The 15,892-nt window shown below is 40.0% G+C and overlaps 1 protein-coding gene and 2 pseudogenes across 1 annotated transcript; all 3 read left to right on the top strand.

The window, feature by feature from the left end:
• The first annotated feature begins 2,292 nt into the window (after window positions 1–2,292).
• LOC148724057 (uncharacterized) lies at window positions 2,293–3,366 on the top strand. Its single transcript, XM_088734530.1, has one exon. The coding sequence runs from the start codon at window positions 2,293–2,295 to the stop codon at window positions 3,364–3,366; it is 1,074 nt and encodes a 357-aa protein (XP_088590656.1).
• Window positions 3,367–5,951: 2,585 nt separating this feature from the next.
• LOC148724056 (melatonin receptor type 1B-B-like) lies at window positions 5,952–13,677 on the top strand (annotated as a pseudogene).
• A 341-nt stretch (window positions 13,678–14,018) lies between these two features.
• Window positions 14,019–15,468, top strand: LOC148724055 (melatonin receptor type 1B-B-like; annotated as a pseudogene).
• The last annotated feature ends 424 nt before the right edge of the window (window positions 15,469–15,892 follow it).

The following is a 15,892-nucleotide window of genomic DNA, read 5'->3' as shown; positions in this document are numbered from 1 at the left end:
CACGGACTAACGCGCGGTCATTTTGCAGTTCGCGTAATAGCGGACGTTGAATCGAGGAAAACAAGTCTAAAAAAAACAAACTTACACTTCGAATTTTCATTCCAAATTTCGTGAGAGTGGTAAGTAGCCGATAAGGATTCTAAAAAGTGAAAAATCTGGCAAACGCTAAATTTGGTCTCAGTAGCACTTTAAAAGAGTTCATGAGAAACGTACGCCCATCTATCGAATGATTCTAAACTAGTCACCGCTTCAGAACTTTCGACTCCACTCTGCAGAAAGAGGTGTTGGCTATTCTTCTTCACTCTTTCTCCGACTGATACTCCCAATACACATACAGATCGCGGCCGCGCGCAGTCTGGGTACCACATTAAAAAAGCTACAGGCGTTCCTAACTTCCTCTTTCGTTCGTGGCGTGTTCGGTTAACCACAGATCATTTAATCTACGTCTTATTTTCATTAGTTCCTACCCTAAAATCTATCCTTATGGGAGACAGACCATCTGAGAATGTAAGTAATTTATTATGATTTTGTATTTTTGGCTTTTCATAGCAGGATGGCTCGACGTTTGATGGATTTCGTTGGTTTGTTTTCAACCGATGGCGTTCGTTAGGGACGTGTACAGCGACAGAGTTGTGGCAATAATAGCCTTCCGCTTTCCCTCCCTTTTTTGAGGTTAGCCCCGATCCTATCGGCGGGAGCTTATATTTTCGCATGTAATCAATGATTACGGCGAATGTAAGGTACGAGTCAATGACCGCCTTATTTCTGTCCTTAGGACAACCCTGGTGCGTCTGTCCCGATCCAATCGGCGGGAACTGTACCACCCGACATAGACAAGATCATCACTGACTCGGTCGCAAGGTCCTTGCCCACCATCCTGGCAAATCTACTTGCATCTGGAGCTGGCACTAGTTCAGTCATCCTCATCATCAGTTCAAACGCCAGAGGAATCTCCTGATTTTTAAAGGGGAGATCGCTTCTTTGCTAAGAAGACCTCAGTAGAAATATCACCAGAGCTTCTGGATTTGACATCCAGAGCATTCGCCAAGCCTTTGGAGAAAGATAAGTGGAAATAACTTATCTCATCCTACCCTGGTATCAAGGGAACTGATTCCTTTCTTGTAGCCCCTACTATATGGAGGCTGGTATGAAGGAAGAATTGCGTAAACGTCATGGTCATATCAAGGTCAAGGAAACCTTGGCCTTTGATGATGGTTTGGCTGAAAAACAGGCCACATTTATATCAGTAGCAAGGCCAATTCTGGCCGCACTTGAGGCCCTAGATGACAAGACAGAATCTGATGATGGCTCTGAAGGAATAGACCCTGATACTGTCAAAGGCATGCTTGAAGGCGCGCAAGTCATGCTAGGAAATGCAAATGCACGACTAAAGGAGTGGCGTCAACGCCGTTTTCAACCGTCATGACAGAGATCGGTAAGAGAACCATGCGGGAAGGCATCCCAACCGGTAAGCACCTGTTCCCTAAGAAGCTCCATGAAAAGATCAAGAGCGAACATGACCACACCGCTTCTCATGCTAAGCTGATCTTAAAACCAAAGGAGACACGTACCTTTGGCACCTCACAGCCCTTTCGCGCCACTGCCCACCAGAAGCGTGGGCAGCCCTGTTTTCAGGACAGAAAACGGAAATGGAGATCCAACATTAGATCTGGAGCCTCCAATGCAAAGCGCAGTAGACCTCTCGGAGGAGTTGCAAACTCTGCCGATTTAGCCCGCTCACGATCTTCAGAAAGTTGACTATATCCCTGAACTCCCCACCATTCCCTTCCCAACCCAGATTACTGCTTGCCGACTGGAACGATTTCTGACAAATTGGAAGATTCTAACCAAGGACCCATGGACTCTGAACACTGTATCCGGCTACAGGATACATTTTGTAATACCGCCACAGCAGTGGCGACCTCGTGTAACCTCTACAACAAACAAGCAGAAGACACTTCTCTTGAGAGAGGCAATTCGGACACTCATTTCAAAGGGTGCGTTAAAGGAAGTGGAACGTCACCCCAAACAATTTGTATCAACACTTTTCTTGGTAGAAAAGGGAAAGGACACGGGGGAGTTCCGCCCTGTGATAAACCTCAAAGCCCTGAACAGGTTTCTTGTGAAGGAAAAATCTAAGATGGAAGGCCTGTACACTGCCCGGTCCCTTATTCGGACCAACGATTTCATGATGAAACTGGACCTGAAGGATGCATATTATGCAATCCCAATGCATGTGGACTCCACGAAGTACCTTCGGTTCATTTTCGAAGGGAGAGTGATGGAGTTTCAATGCCTTCCATTCGGTCTATCAACTGCACCTCGAGTCTTTACAAATATTTTGCATCCAATCATTGCCCACCTTCGCTCGCAGGGACTCAGATCAGTGACTTATCTCGACGACCTCCTGATCATCCACCAGAAACAGGAGATCCTTTTGCATATTTTTCATCGTTTTTACAGCTACTCACCTCTCTGGGGTTCATTGTGAAACAAACCAAATGCTCACAAGCTCCAACCCAGAATCTTGTGTTCTTGGGACCAGTGATCGACTCTGTTCATATGACGATATCACTCCCGGCGGAGAAGATTCAGTTGATAGTCAGTTCCTGCAAAACGCTGTTCAGGGAGCGGGTGACAACACTGGGATCACTGTCTTCGTTATTGGGCCGCAGGAGTCATGCAGCTCAGACTGGACTATGGGTGGCTCCTCTGCACTATCGATCCCTTCAGTGCTGCCATGCCGACACCCTCCACCGGCTGGGGTGGAGGAGGAAGGCGAGGGTAGAGCTCTCTCCTGCAGCCCTGGAGGACCTGAAGTGGTGGTTGTCCCCAGCACTCCCCAGTTACAACAGACAGGACATCTGCCCCCCTCCTTTCGATCTGTTAATCCGAACGGATGCATCATTGAAGGGTTGGGGGGCAACCTGCAATAGAGCTGTAGCAGGGGGGCGTTGGACCCCACAGGAGGCAACCCAGCACATCAACTGCCTAGAACTGAGAGCTGCTCTCCTTTCTCTTCAGTCCTTTCTGAAAGACTTGCCAGTAGCACCACGGCATATACTTCTGGAGATGGACAATACCACCTCGGTGGCATATATCAACAGACGGGGCGGGACACAATCTCCATCACTGTCCCTACTCGCACTGGAAATCTGGTCTCTCTTGCTGAGCATGGGCTCCTGGCTGACAGCACGACATCTACCAGGTGTACTAAATGTCGAGACAGATGCTGCTTCAAGGGAACTCAATACTCGCACGGAGTGGTCTCTAAAGGAGAGTGCCTTCGAGGAAACAGCGGCTCGATACTACATGCCAGAGATAGACCTGTTTGCGTCACTACTCAACCACAAAGTTCCACTATAAGTCTCTCGCTACCCAGATCTTGGGGCGGTACCAGTCGACGCATTCAGACTAGACTGGAGCCAATGGAGAAGTTTTATACACCCGCCTGTTGTTCTACAACATCGTGTGCTTCAGAAGGTGAGGGACGGCAAAGCCACTACCTTGCTAGTTGCACACGATTGGCCGGGCCAATCGTGGTACCCTCAGCTCCTCCTGATGCTCACGGACTCCTAAGATTTCACAGGGAGATATCTCTGCTGTCTCTTCCATTAGATCCGGAAGCAGTCCATCCGCTTTGGCGCTCCCACCGCCTGACTCTATGGCCGATATCAGGAGATCATACCTAGCAGCTGGCTTCTCACCACAAGTGATAAAGTTTTTACTGGCATCATGGTCTGATTCGTCAAAGAAGCGTTACCAAGGTCCCTGGAAGGCCTGGTCGAGTTGGTGCACGGCCAGGGGTCTTTGTCCCCTTTCGGCCCCAGTGGCAGAAGTTCTCAATTTTTTAACAAAGCTAGCAGTGCAGCATAACCACGAATACAGAACTGTCGCAGTCTACAAATCGGTGATTTCCCAAGCCCGTTCTCATGGAGTTGAGCCCCCAATTGGTCAGCTCCCGGTAGTTTCCCATTTTATGAAAGGCATCTTTCGCTTGAGCCCTCCAATACCACGCCTGGTTTACACTTGGGACGTCAAGCTGCTGCTAGAATACCTCTCTACCCTTGAGCCCCTAGGCTCCTTGAATACCAAACAACTTTCATTTAAGCTGGTTTCACTTCTGGCATTAACTTCAGCTGCCAGGGCACATGAAATAGTGAAACTTGACTTGTCCTCACTGTCCAGGAAGACTGATAGCTGGGAAAATACACTACTGTCACATGTGAAGGCCTGTAGACCTGGTCATCCTCCTCGGACGATCTACCTTCTTTCTTATCCCACCAATCCCAAGATCTGTGTTATAAGGACTCTGGAGGCCTACCTGGCTAGGTCTGAGACAAGAAGGAAGACAACACGTCTGCTTATTTCCTACGTGTGCCCTTATGGAGCCATATCAACCCAGACATTATCTAGATGGATACGAAATTCCCTGCAGTTGGCGGGAGTTAGTCAACAGTTTACTTCGCACTCAACCCGAATGCTTCCACTTCTTCAGCTGCGAGCGCTGGTCTTCCACTGGAGGAGATTATGAGGGCAGCAGATTGGTCTCCTGCTAAGACATTTCAACGGTTTTATCACAAACCGTCTACCAGGGGTGACTTTGCTTGCACCGTCCTTAATACTCTCTCAAGCTGAACATTGCTGACCTGAACAACCTCTCTGGAGGTGAATGCCCTGTTGAACTTGGCAGTAACTTTAGCAGACTACCTTGTTGAAAATATTTTCTTTGTTGTGGTTTCAGTAACGTTATTATCTGAAAGTTAAGATAATAAATTTGGATATCATTTAAGCATGTTCATATCACTTGCAAGTTTGGAAGAGCTATGGCAGTATTGCGGCTTAGAAGTCTGCATGTCTATTGGGAGTATCCGTCGGAGAAGGAGTGAAGAAGAATTGATATTTCCCTGGAGGGTCTGTTTACTTACCTGAAAGGGAGATGTAGTTCTTCGAACTCCTTCGTAGACTGATACGAGCAATACACTTCCCCAGCCTTGAGTCTTACACCTCCTTCCCTCCCTGCTACTGCCATACGTTACCTACGCACTACTCTCTCAGAGGAAGTTAGGAACGCCTGCAACTTTTTCAATGTAGTACCCATACCACGCGCGGCCGCGATCTGTATGTGCATTGCTCGTATCAGTCTACGAAGGAGTTCGAAGAACTACATCTCCCTTTCAGGTAAGTAAATTGACCCTTCAGGGAAATATCAACTCTTAATTGATCATTGAAATTGGCTTCAGGGGAGAAAGAGTAATTATCTGTGAATTTCCCAGTAACTCTTTGTTTAAAGATAATGACTTTTTCACTTCTTTCGCAGACCATGTTGTAAACTGACGTCACACCGGAATATTAACAATCATGCATGGACTAATTTTCGTAGGCAACGCTTTTTCCTTGTTGAACTGCTGTTGAACTGCTACTTAAGAGTTACGACCGAAATAAAACCAAGAAAAAATGATTCGTGCTAGTACTCCGATTTAACCAAGAGGAAAGCCTATCATAAGGTCAATCCAAACAAGAATGACTTAACCCAGAAGGCGACTAAAATGTTTCCTTTTATTTCAATTTTGCCAAAAGTAATTAAAACGTGGAGGCTGCTTGGATAAATAAATCGACTGTATATTGAGTTTCTGTCAAATCACGCTCCCGCGAAGGAGCTCACCTGTTATCGAGGGCCACACTTTATCTCTTGCCCACACAAATTATAAAGAGTAAAACAGAATGGAAACAAAAGAAAGGTCAAAGATGATTTCAATTGAATTCTTGTTGTGCTGGTTAATGATAACAGATACTTCCTAAGCCGATTCGTCAGATTAAAGCAGATATTGAGTTTGTCAGTATAGCATTTGCTGTCTAAGACAGTTTTTGGCCAATCGCTGATAAATGTGTGGTAATTTTGAATAATAAGAGTTATGCCCTAAGCATTAACAAGAATATATACAGGAGATTGTGTTAAACTTAAAGAGTCAGGCAAGCTCGGTCGGTTGCAAAATGACTCCATACGAAAATGGAGAAAAACTTTCTTCAGAGCTCGAAGCCCGAGAAACTTTTCTCGTTGTAATCGAGACATTAATCTGCATCGTCAATACTGAAGCATCAATACTGGGAAATATTCTGGTTTTGGTCGCTGTATACAGAAATCCACGACTACGAAAACCCTCAAACTTGTACATAATTTCACTGGCTGTTTCTGATTAATATTATCTGCTATTGCCATGCCGTTTACCTGTGTCTCAGCGATGGTTGGAAATTGGATTTTTGGAGCAAAGCTTTTCAAGCTTCTTTGGCTACCATGCTTGGAACAGCATCTTTAGGGAACATATCCCTTATTGCAGCCAACAGGCTTTTAAAAGTTGTCTATCCAAACACGCATCGCAAGTTGGTGTCGGTTAAAACAGTTTTAATTTTCATAGCATCTGCCTGGTGTTTCACGGGTGCCATTCCAGTATCATTTTACATCACGAATGTTCATAATGTGTTTCATCCCGGCCATATCGTTTGCCTGTTTGACTTCAGCACCGCAAGTTACACTCTTATCGCTTTGATAGCAGTTTTCGAAGCTTTTATGCCATACCAAGTCATCTTTATCTGTTACTTAAAGGTGTGGCGTTTCGTTAAAAGGTACACTTCTCAAATGAGCTCTTCTAATGTAAACGCCGAAGATGTTTACATTAGAAGAGATGTTTACATCAGAATTATGGAATAAACTCCCTAATTCGTCAAAATAGTCGCAAGTCTAAAGCAATACTTGAACTTAATTAAGCAATCAAATGGTCAATTAACCCGAGACCCCCCACAAGTGCCGAATATTCTCAATGCCTATTTTTCTTCTGTTGGTTCAAATCTGGCATCTGCGATCCGCCGATCTAATCGCCATTTCTCTGACTACATGCCCCCGCGGGATTACTCGAACTCTTTTTTCTTCAATCCCGTAAGTGAACTAGAAGTTGAGTCAGAAATATTGCTGTTACCCCTTAATAAAGCTAGCGGATTATATTCTCTTCCATCAAAACTATTAAAGTTGGCTAGGCACTACATATCTAAACCCATAGCTAACTTAATCAATCATTCAGTGCAACTAGGTAAATATCCCTCTCAGTTAAAACATGCCAAAATTATTCCTGTCTGTAAATCAGATCACCCAACGGATCCTGGTAATTATCCATTTATTAGAGGAACTTGAATTTCATTTCGATATTATAGGAATCACAGAAACTCGAATAAAAGATGAGCATGGTAATCTGGGCTTTAATGCCTTGATACCTAATTATAACTTTGAGTCGTGCCAACACCTCTTTCTGCTGGAGGTGTTGGTAGGTATATTGATGAGCAATTTAAATACACAGTTCTTGAAAGAAGCTCAAATGAAGCTTTTCAGGCTCTCTGGATTGAGTTGTGTCGACCCAAATATGCAAATATAATTTGTGGCGTTGTTTATAGACAGCACCAGGGCGTTTCCAGGAATATTTTAGGAAATAATTGAAACATTTAGTGCCTCTGGGAAGAGAATTGTCTCGATGGGTGATACTAATCTAAATCTTCTTCGTTTTTACTCCTGCAAACATGCTCAAAATTTCATACTCTCTCTCTGCAAAGTTTTAATTTAACTCCAACAATTGACAAACCAACGTGAGTACACAATAATTCATACTCACTTATTGATAATATCCTCCTGAGTAATATAGTAGATAACATAACTAATGGTAATATAATTTCGGATCTAATATATAACTGATCACTTTTTGCAATTTTGTTATCTTCTCTCCTCTAAAAATATTTGTAATCGTAATTGTCATAGTAAGCTAGCTCGTGATTATTCAAATTATTCTGAGACAAATTTTTTGGTGGACCTCTCACAGATTGACCTGATTGAAGCAGTCTCAAAAGAAAATGATATGAATAAGTCTTTTTCCTCATTTTATAACAAAATAAACAATCTTCTCAATAAGCACGCTCCTTTAAACCCAATTTCAAAACGCAAGATAAAGCGACTCTCAAAACCTTTGATAACAACGGGAATTAGAAAATCAATTAAAGTAATGAACTCTCTTTATTGTTCAGGTGACATTGATGCTTATAAAATCTATCGTAACAAAGTATTGATGCTTACACGAATGAGCAAGAAAATGCACTTCCACAAATATTTTGAAGAAAATTTAACGAACACTAAAAAAACCTGGGAGGGTATAAATAGTCTTCAAGGCCGGAGAAACAAAGTCCGAAAAGATATAAGCTCTTTAAAATGCCCGCGAACCAAACAAGTATGCTATAATTCCTCTGAGTTCTCTGATACAATGAATAAGTAATTCTCTTCATTTGGATATAATTTAGCCTCTAAAATTCCAAATCCATCAAAACAATTTACTGAATATCTTTCAAAGCCAAATTCCTCTGGTTCGTTCTTCTTTAATCCTGTGTCTCCCTCTGAAATTGAACTTGAAATAATGACTATTCCTCAAAATAAAGCTCATGGATTATATTCTCTACCTATTCGCATTTTAAGATATGCTAAACATGTCATTCGTCAACCTTTGTCTATAATTATAAATAAATCACTCGAATGTGGAACTTATCCATCTAAGCTAAAACTTGCTAAAGTTATTCCAATATACAAAAATGACGATGAATCTGACCCTTATAATCATAGACCTATATCTCTTCTGTCTGTTTTTAATCGTATTTTCGAAAAATTGATGTCTCATCGTCTCAAATGCTTTCTTGAGAAACGTAATATACCTAATGATTCACAATATGGTTTCCGCGAGAAACGATCTACTGAACACGCTATCCTGGACATAATCAGTCACATTGAAAAAAGGACATGGACAAAAGAATGTATTCGTGTGGTATATTCATTGACTTGAGGAAGGCCTTCGACACGGTCGACCATTCAATATTACTGCAAAAGCTGAATCATTATGGAATACGCGGAATAGTGAACAAGTGGTTTGCTTCTTACCTAGTAGGTCGACAACAAACAACGCAAATTGGTGTTAAAAATATATCCAAGAAGGAATTAATCTTATCAGGAGTTCAACAGGAGTCGGCGTTAGGACCCCTACTTCTCTTCATTTATATAAACGATATATCTAATAGCTCTCATCGATTTAAATTTTACTTATTCACAGATGATACTAATCTCTTATATGCTGATAAAAGTCTTGAGTTACTCGAAACCATAGTTAATGCTGAACTCTGTAACATCTACGATTGGTTAATCGCTAACAAGTTATCAGTGAATATAAAAAAATCTAACTTTGTTATTTTTCGGCCGATTCAGAAAAAACTGAATCACCATATAAATTTGAGAATCTTTGACCATCATACTAACAGTTATATTTCTCTAGAACGTAAGGAATTTATTAAATACTTAGGAGTGCTTATTGATGAAACTCTTTCATGGGGTCACCATATTGCTCATATTACATCCAAAATAAGTAAATCAATCAGCGTTATCTCTAGATTAAGACACTTCGTACCCCTTAGTACTCTAAACCACATTTACAGGTCACTTATCCAACCCTATTTGTTTTATGGTATAATCGCGTGGGGTCAAACTGCAAAAAGTCATAGAGATAAAATTCTAATCCTTCAAAAACGAGCCCTTCGCTTAATGTACTTTGGTGACTACAGATCATGCAATCCCCGTTTTTTATTTCTTCTCGTTTTCTTCCTTTGGATATGCTTTACTTTAAATCAGTTGCCATCATGATGCATGACATATCCAATAATTTGTCACCTTCTAACATATCTAACTTATTCACTTATCAAGCTAATATTCATCCCCATAAGACAAGATCATCTTTAAGAGGCGACTATTTTGTTGAAAGTTCAAGATTAGATATACAAAAAAAGGGCATTTTCGAGAAATGGTGTTAGAATCTGGAATAGCTTGTCTTGTGAAGTGCGCCAGCTATCAAACTACAATTTTAAGAGTAAAATTCATGATTTCCTCGTCCAGAGACTCGAAAAATATGACGATTATATTGATTTGTCTACTTTAATGGCACAACTATAAGACCCCAGCTTGTTCTGTTTTCTTGCCGTATCTTAAATGTATTAATGTAGTTGTAATTTGTCTAGAATTTTTAATCTCTTCCTTTGTAAATCTTTTTATTTTATAATATACGTATAAAACACTGCCCGCCTCGACTAGCCTTTACTAACTGCGGGCAGTGCATATTTTTTGTAATATTGTAATATATCATTAAACTTTCATTAAACTTTCATTAAACTTTCTATTTTCAATCGTATCTTCAAAAAACTAATGTATAGACGTCTTAAAGCTTTTATTGATAAAAATGCCGTCTTACTTAAGGGCCAGTGCGGTTAAGAGAGAAATACTCGACACGACTCGCAATTCTTGATATTGTTAACGCTATTCAGGAAAATATGGATAAGAAATTAATCTCTTGTGGAATTTTTCTTGACCTGAAGAAAGCCTTTGACACAGTTGACCACTCACTATTACTTTATAAACTGGACCACTACGGAACTCGAGGTGTAGCTAATTCTTGGTTTATGTCCTATCTATGCAATCGTACACAATCGACACAAATTGAATGTACAGTTTCAGAGAAAAAGAACAGTGGCTTGTGGAGTCCCACAGGGCTCCGTGCTTGGCCCATTGTTATTTTTGCTATATTTTAATGATATCTATAATGCCTCTGAGAAATTTAAATTTCATTTGTTTGCTGATGACACCAATCTCTTGTATGGCGATAAAAATCTTAAGTCTTTAGAGACTATAGTTACAGCGGAGCTGTCAAAGGTCTGGGATTGGCTTAATGCCAATAAATTAACGCTTAACGTTAAGAAGTCTAACTTTGTTATCTTTCAACCCAAAGGACGTAGATCTAATTATCAAGTTAAAATAAAATTAATAGACAACAATACTAACTCTTCTACTTATCTCGAACAGAAGGTATATGTGAAATATCTAGGAGTATTGATCGATAATCACCCTACGTGGAAACCACATATTGATTATGTTACTACCAAAATCAGTAAAACTATTGGCGTCATTCTGAGACTGAGACATTTTTTTGTTCCCCAGAGTGTTCTCCTCAACCTTTTTATAACATAACCAAAGTAAAGCGCGCGCTCTGATTGGTCAATTTAGCGTCCCCCATTTGCCCATGGGTGTACGCTGCTGACGTGAGCAAATGCAAAGACTATTTTTCCGCGCGCGCTTGTTTTTTCTGGTCGCGTAAGATTTGTTAATTAAAAGAGAACTCTTTAGCTACAATGTATCAATGTTATGTTATAAAACAAATGGTAAACACCACAGCGTACACTATTGAGTTATGGATGCACTTGGGAGGTTTGCTAAGCACTCAAGAAGCTAGAGTCGCTCTCGGCTATCGCCTCGAGCGACTCTTACGCTTCTTTCGTGCTTAGCAACCTCCCGCGTGCATCCATAACTCAATAGTGTACGCTGTGGTGTTTACCATTTGTTAAATAGATCTTTAATCTTCCCGTATTTGTCTTATGGCCTTATTGCATGGGGTCAAGCTACTAAATCAATTTTATATAAGATTTTGGTGTTACAGAAACGTGTCCTACGGCTTATTCATTTACACCCATGCAGAGATCATTCTCTTCCTTTCTTTGTGACATCTAATATTCTACCGGTAGAGCTAATCTATTTCGAAACTGTCTCTATTTTCATGCATGATATCTCGAATGATGATGTACCGGAAAACCTCTGTGACTCCTTTACTCGCTCCAGAAAAATACACTCATATAACACTAGATCAGCTTCTGCTGGAAATTTTTATGTTAACCTTCTAGATTCATATGCGGAGGCTGTTGCTAGATTTGGAACTGTCCTGTGGAATTCTCTGAGTATCACTACACGTGATCTGACTCGTAAACAGTTTAAGGAAAAAAATCCATAGTACAATTCTGAATATCCCGGCCGTTGAGGATAACTATATCGATTTGGCATCTCTTCTCCAAAAACGTCGCGCGGCCTATGATATCTTCTCATGCCCAAGCCTCAATTGTTCCTTGTGCCCGAAATAGCTAATTTTGTATGTTTATATTGTCTTATTTTTATGAATTTATTTAATTAATTTATTTAATTTAAGATTAATTTAATTTAATTAATTTAATTAATTAAATTTATTTAATTAAAAAAAATTTATTTAATTATTTTATATATTTGTACATTTATTTATCTGCTGTTCTTTTTCTTTTCTTTTTATTCTTGTAATGATCTTTTCATTTATAATTTGCTTTAGACTCTTAACAAATTGTTGTCACTGCCCGCCGCGACTAGCCTGTGCTACTTGCGGGCAGTGTCAATTATGTAAGGTTTTTCTTTTTCTTTATTTTTCTTGAGTAATTTTTAATCATTGTAACCCCCCACCTTAATGCGAAATAAATTGTTGTTGTTGTTTAAATTGTTGTTGTTGATGTCCATCTTAATCGTTTGTTGTCGTGCATTATTGTCAGCTTCCCCATTTGTTACACTCCATTTCTAGTGATTATTTTGATCGATAGTTTTCACGAACATTTTTCTCTTTCTCGGCAAGTCTACTTTTTCGGCTCAGTGATGGTAGGACTGAGAAGCTGTGTAAACCCGGTTGTTTACGGAATTTTGGACAAGGATTTTAGAGAAGAATTCAACTCGATATGTCGAGTGAGAAGGAGGGTCGAACCACGGGATTAAATTAAACACTATATAAGTATTAAATTTATTCATTATCATTATTATTATTTCGTTAAGTCACTTCAAGTTACTTTACTCTCTCCATATTGACTCAACGTCTATGTGGATAGTGTTGCGGTTTTTTATTTTCTTTTTAAGATTTAGTTTTTAGAGTCCATTAAAAATAAAGTTAACGAGTGCCCCGTCGATTTGGCGCCGTCCTTCTAATTAGCACCCCTCTGCCAAAATTTTAGATAGGCGCCCGGGGGGCTTTTTCGAGAAAATGCGGTATTATTAGTGTAAATTACGACCCACGTTCTTTTTTTACCTTGGGCGAACGGACACACCGTAATGATTAAAACTACTTGCACTTTGTGTCTAACGGATGTCTCGGTCGATAGCTAAATAGACCTCGAGCAAAAACAGCAAGATTTATTTCGTTCAGCAGGTGTACACAGTTTTTTTCCTTTTTTTCACGGACGGCTCAGATTCGGTTTTATATTACCCAAACTGCAAACATCATAAGGCAGTTTTTTTCTCGTTTCATGCCCTATCTGAAAAATCTTGTTCAAAGACTTGTGAATAACTTGTAGCATGACTCATAATTAATTGATCAACGGCTACGCTCTAAAAATGATAAATTATCTAGAAGTTACCTGAAATAGAACCGACTGAGAGATAAAAGAAGTAAGTAAATAAAATGAAGAAACGCCCATCTATCGAGTCTAAACTAATCACCGCTTGAGAACTTTCGACTCCACTCTGCACCAAGAGGTGTCGGCTACACTTAATTGATCATTGAAATTGACTTCAGGGGAGAAAGAGTAATTATCTGTCAGTGAATTTCCCAGTAACTCTTTGTTTAAAGATAATGTCTTTTTCACTTCTTTCGCAGACCATGTTGTAAACTGACTCCACACCGGGATATTAACAATCATGCATGGACTAGTTTTCGTAGGCAACGCTTTAACCTTGTTGAACTGCTGTTGAACTGCTACTTGAGAGTTACGACTGAAATAAAACCAAGAAAAAATGATTCGTGCTAGTACTCCGATTTAACCAAGAGGAAAGCCTATCATAAGGTCAATCCAAACAAGAATGACTTAACCCAGAAGGCGACTAAAATGTTTCCTTTTATTTCAATTTTGCCAAAAGTAATTAAAACGTGGAGGCTGCTTGGATAAATAAATCGACTGCATATTGAGTTTCTGTCAAATTACGCCCCCGCGAAGGAGCTTACCTGTCATCGAGGGCCACACTTTATCTCTTGCCGACACAAATTATAAAGAGTAAAACAGAATGGAAACAAAAGAAAGGTCAAAGATGATTTCAATTGAATTCTTGTCGTGCTGGTTAATGATAACAGATACTTCCTAAGCCGATTCGTCAGATTAAAGCAGATATTGAGTTTGTCAGTATAGAATTTGCCGTCTAAGACAGTTTTTGGCCAATCGCTGATAAATGTGTGGTAATTTTGAATAATAAGAGTTATGCCCTAAGCATTGACAAGAATATATACAGGAGATTGTGTTAAACTTAAAGAGTCAGGCAAGCTCGGTCGGTTGCAAAATGACTCCATACGAAAATGGAGAAAAACTTTCTTCAGAGCTTGAAGCCCGAGAAACTTTCCTCGTTGTAATCGAGACATTAATCTGCATCGTCAATACTGAAGCATCAATACTGGGAAATATTCTGGTTTTGGTCGCTGTATACAGAAATCCACGACTACGAAAACCCTCAAACTTGTACATAATTTCACTGGCTGTTTCTAATTTAATATTATCTGCTATTGCCATGCCGTTTACCTGTGTCTCAGCGATGGTTGGAAATTGGATTTTTGAAGCAAAGCTTTTCAAGCTTCTCTGGCTACCATGCTTGGAACAGCATCTTTAGGGAACATATCCCTTATTGCAGCCAACAGGCTTTTAAAAGTTGTCTATCCAAACACGCATCGCAAGTTGGTGTCGGTTAAAACAGTTTTAATTTCCATAGCATCTGCCTGGTGTTTCACGGGTGCCATTCCGGTATCATTTTACATCACGAATGTTCATAATGTGTTTCATCCCGACCATATCGTTTGCCTGTTTGCCTTCAGCACCGCAAGTTACATTCTTATCGTTTTGATAGCAGTTTTCGAAGCTTTTATGCCATACCAAGTCATCTTTATCTGTTACTTAAAGGTGTGGCGTTTCGTTAAAAGGCACACTTCTCAAATGAGCTCTTCTAATGTAAACGCCGAAAATGTTTACATTAGAAGAGATGTTTACATCAGAATTATGGAATAAACTCCCTAATTCGTCAAAATAGTCGCAAGTCTAAAGCAATACTTGAACTTAATTAAGCAATCAAATTGTCAATTAACCCGAGACCCCTCACAAGTGCTGAATATTCTCAATGACTATTTTTCTTCTGTTGGTTCAAATCTGGCATCTGCGATCCGCCGATCTAATCGCCATTTCTCTGACTACATGCCCCCGCGGGATTACTCGAACTCTTTTTTCTTCAATCCCGTAAGTGAACTAGAAGTTGAGTCAGAAATATTGCTGTTACCCCTTAATAAAGCTAGCGGATTATATTCTCTTCCATCAAAACTATTAAAGTTGACTAGGCACTACATATCTAAACCCATAGCTAACTTAATCAATCATTCAGTGCAACTAGGTAAATATCCCTCTCAGTTAAAACATGCCAAAATTATTCCTGTCTGTAAATCAGATCACCCAACGGATCCTGGTAATTATCCATTTATTAGAGGAACTTAATTTTCATTTCGATATTATAGAAATCACAGAAACTCGAATAAAAGATGAGTATGGTAATCTGGGCTTTAATCCCTTGATACCTAATTACAACTTTGAGTCGTGCCAACACCTCTTTCTGCTGGAGGTTTTGGTAGGTATATTGATGAGCAATTTAAATACACAGTTCTTGAAAGACGCTCAAATGAAGCTTTCGGGCTCTCTGGATTGAGTTGCATCGACCCAAATATGCAAATATAATTTGTGGCGTTGTTTATAGAGAGCACAATTCACCAGAGCGTTTCCAGGAGTATTTTGAGGAAATAATTGAAAGATTTAGTGCCTCTGGGAAGAGAATTGTCTTGATGGGAATTGTCTTGATGATGTCTAAATCTTCTTCGTTTTTACTCCTGCAAACATGCTCAAAATTTCATACTCTCTCTGCAAAGTTTTAATTTAACTCCAACAATTGACAAACCAACGAGAGTACACAATA

Source organism: Stylophora pistillata, chromosome 9 (assembly GCF_964205215.1).
Source record: "Stylophora pistillata chromosome 9, jaStyPist1.2, whole genome shotgun sequence".
Classification (NCBI taxonomy): domain Eukaryota; kingdom Metazoa; phylum Cnidaria; class Anthozoa; order Scleractinia; family Pocilloporidae; genus Stylophora; species Stylophora pistillata.
Note: the sequence above shows the minus strand (reverse complement) of the source record. Positions and strands in the feature narration are given on the sequence as shown.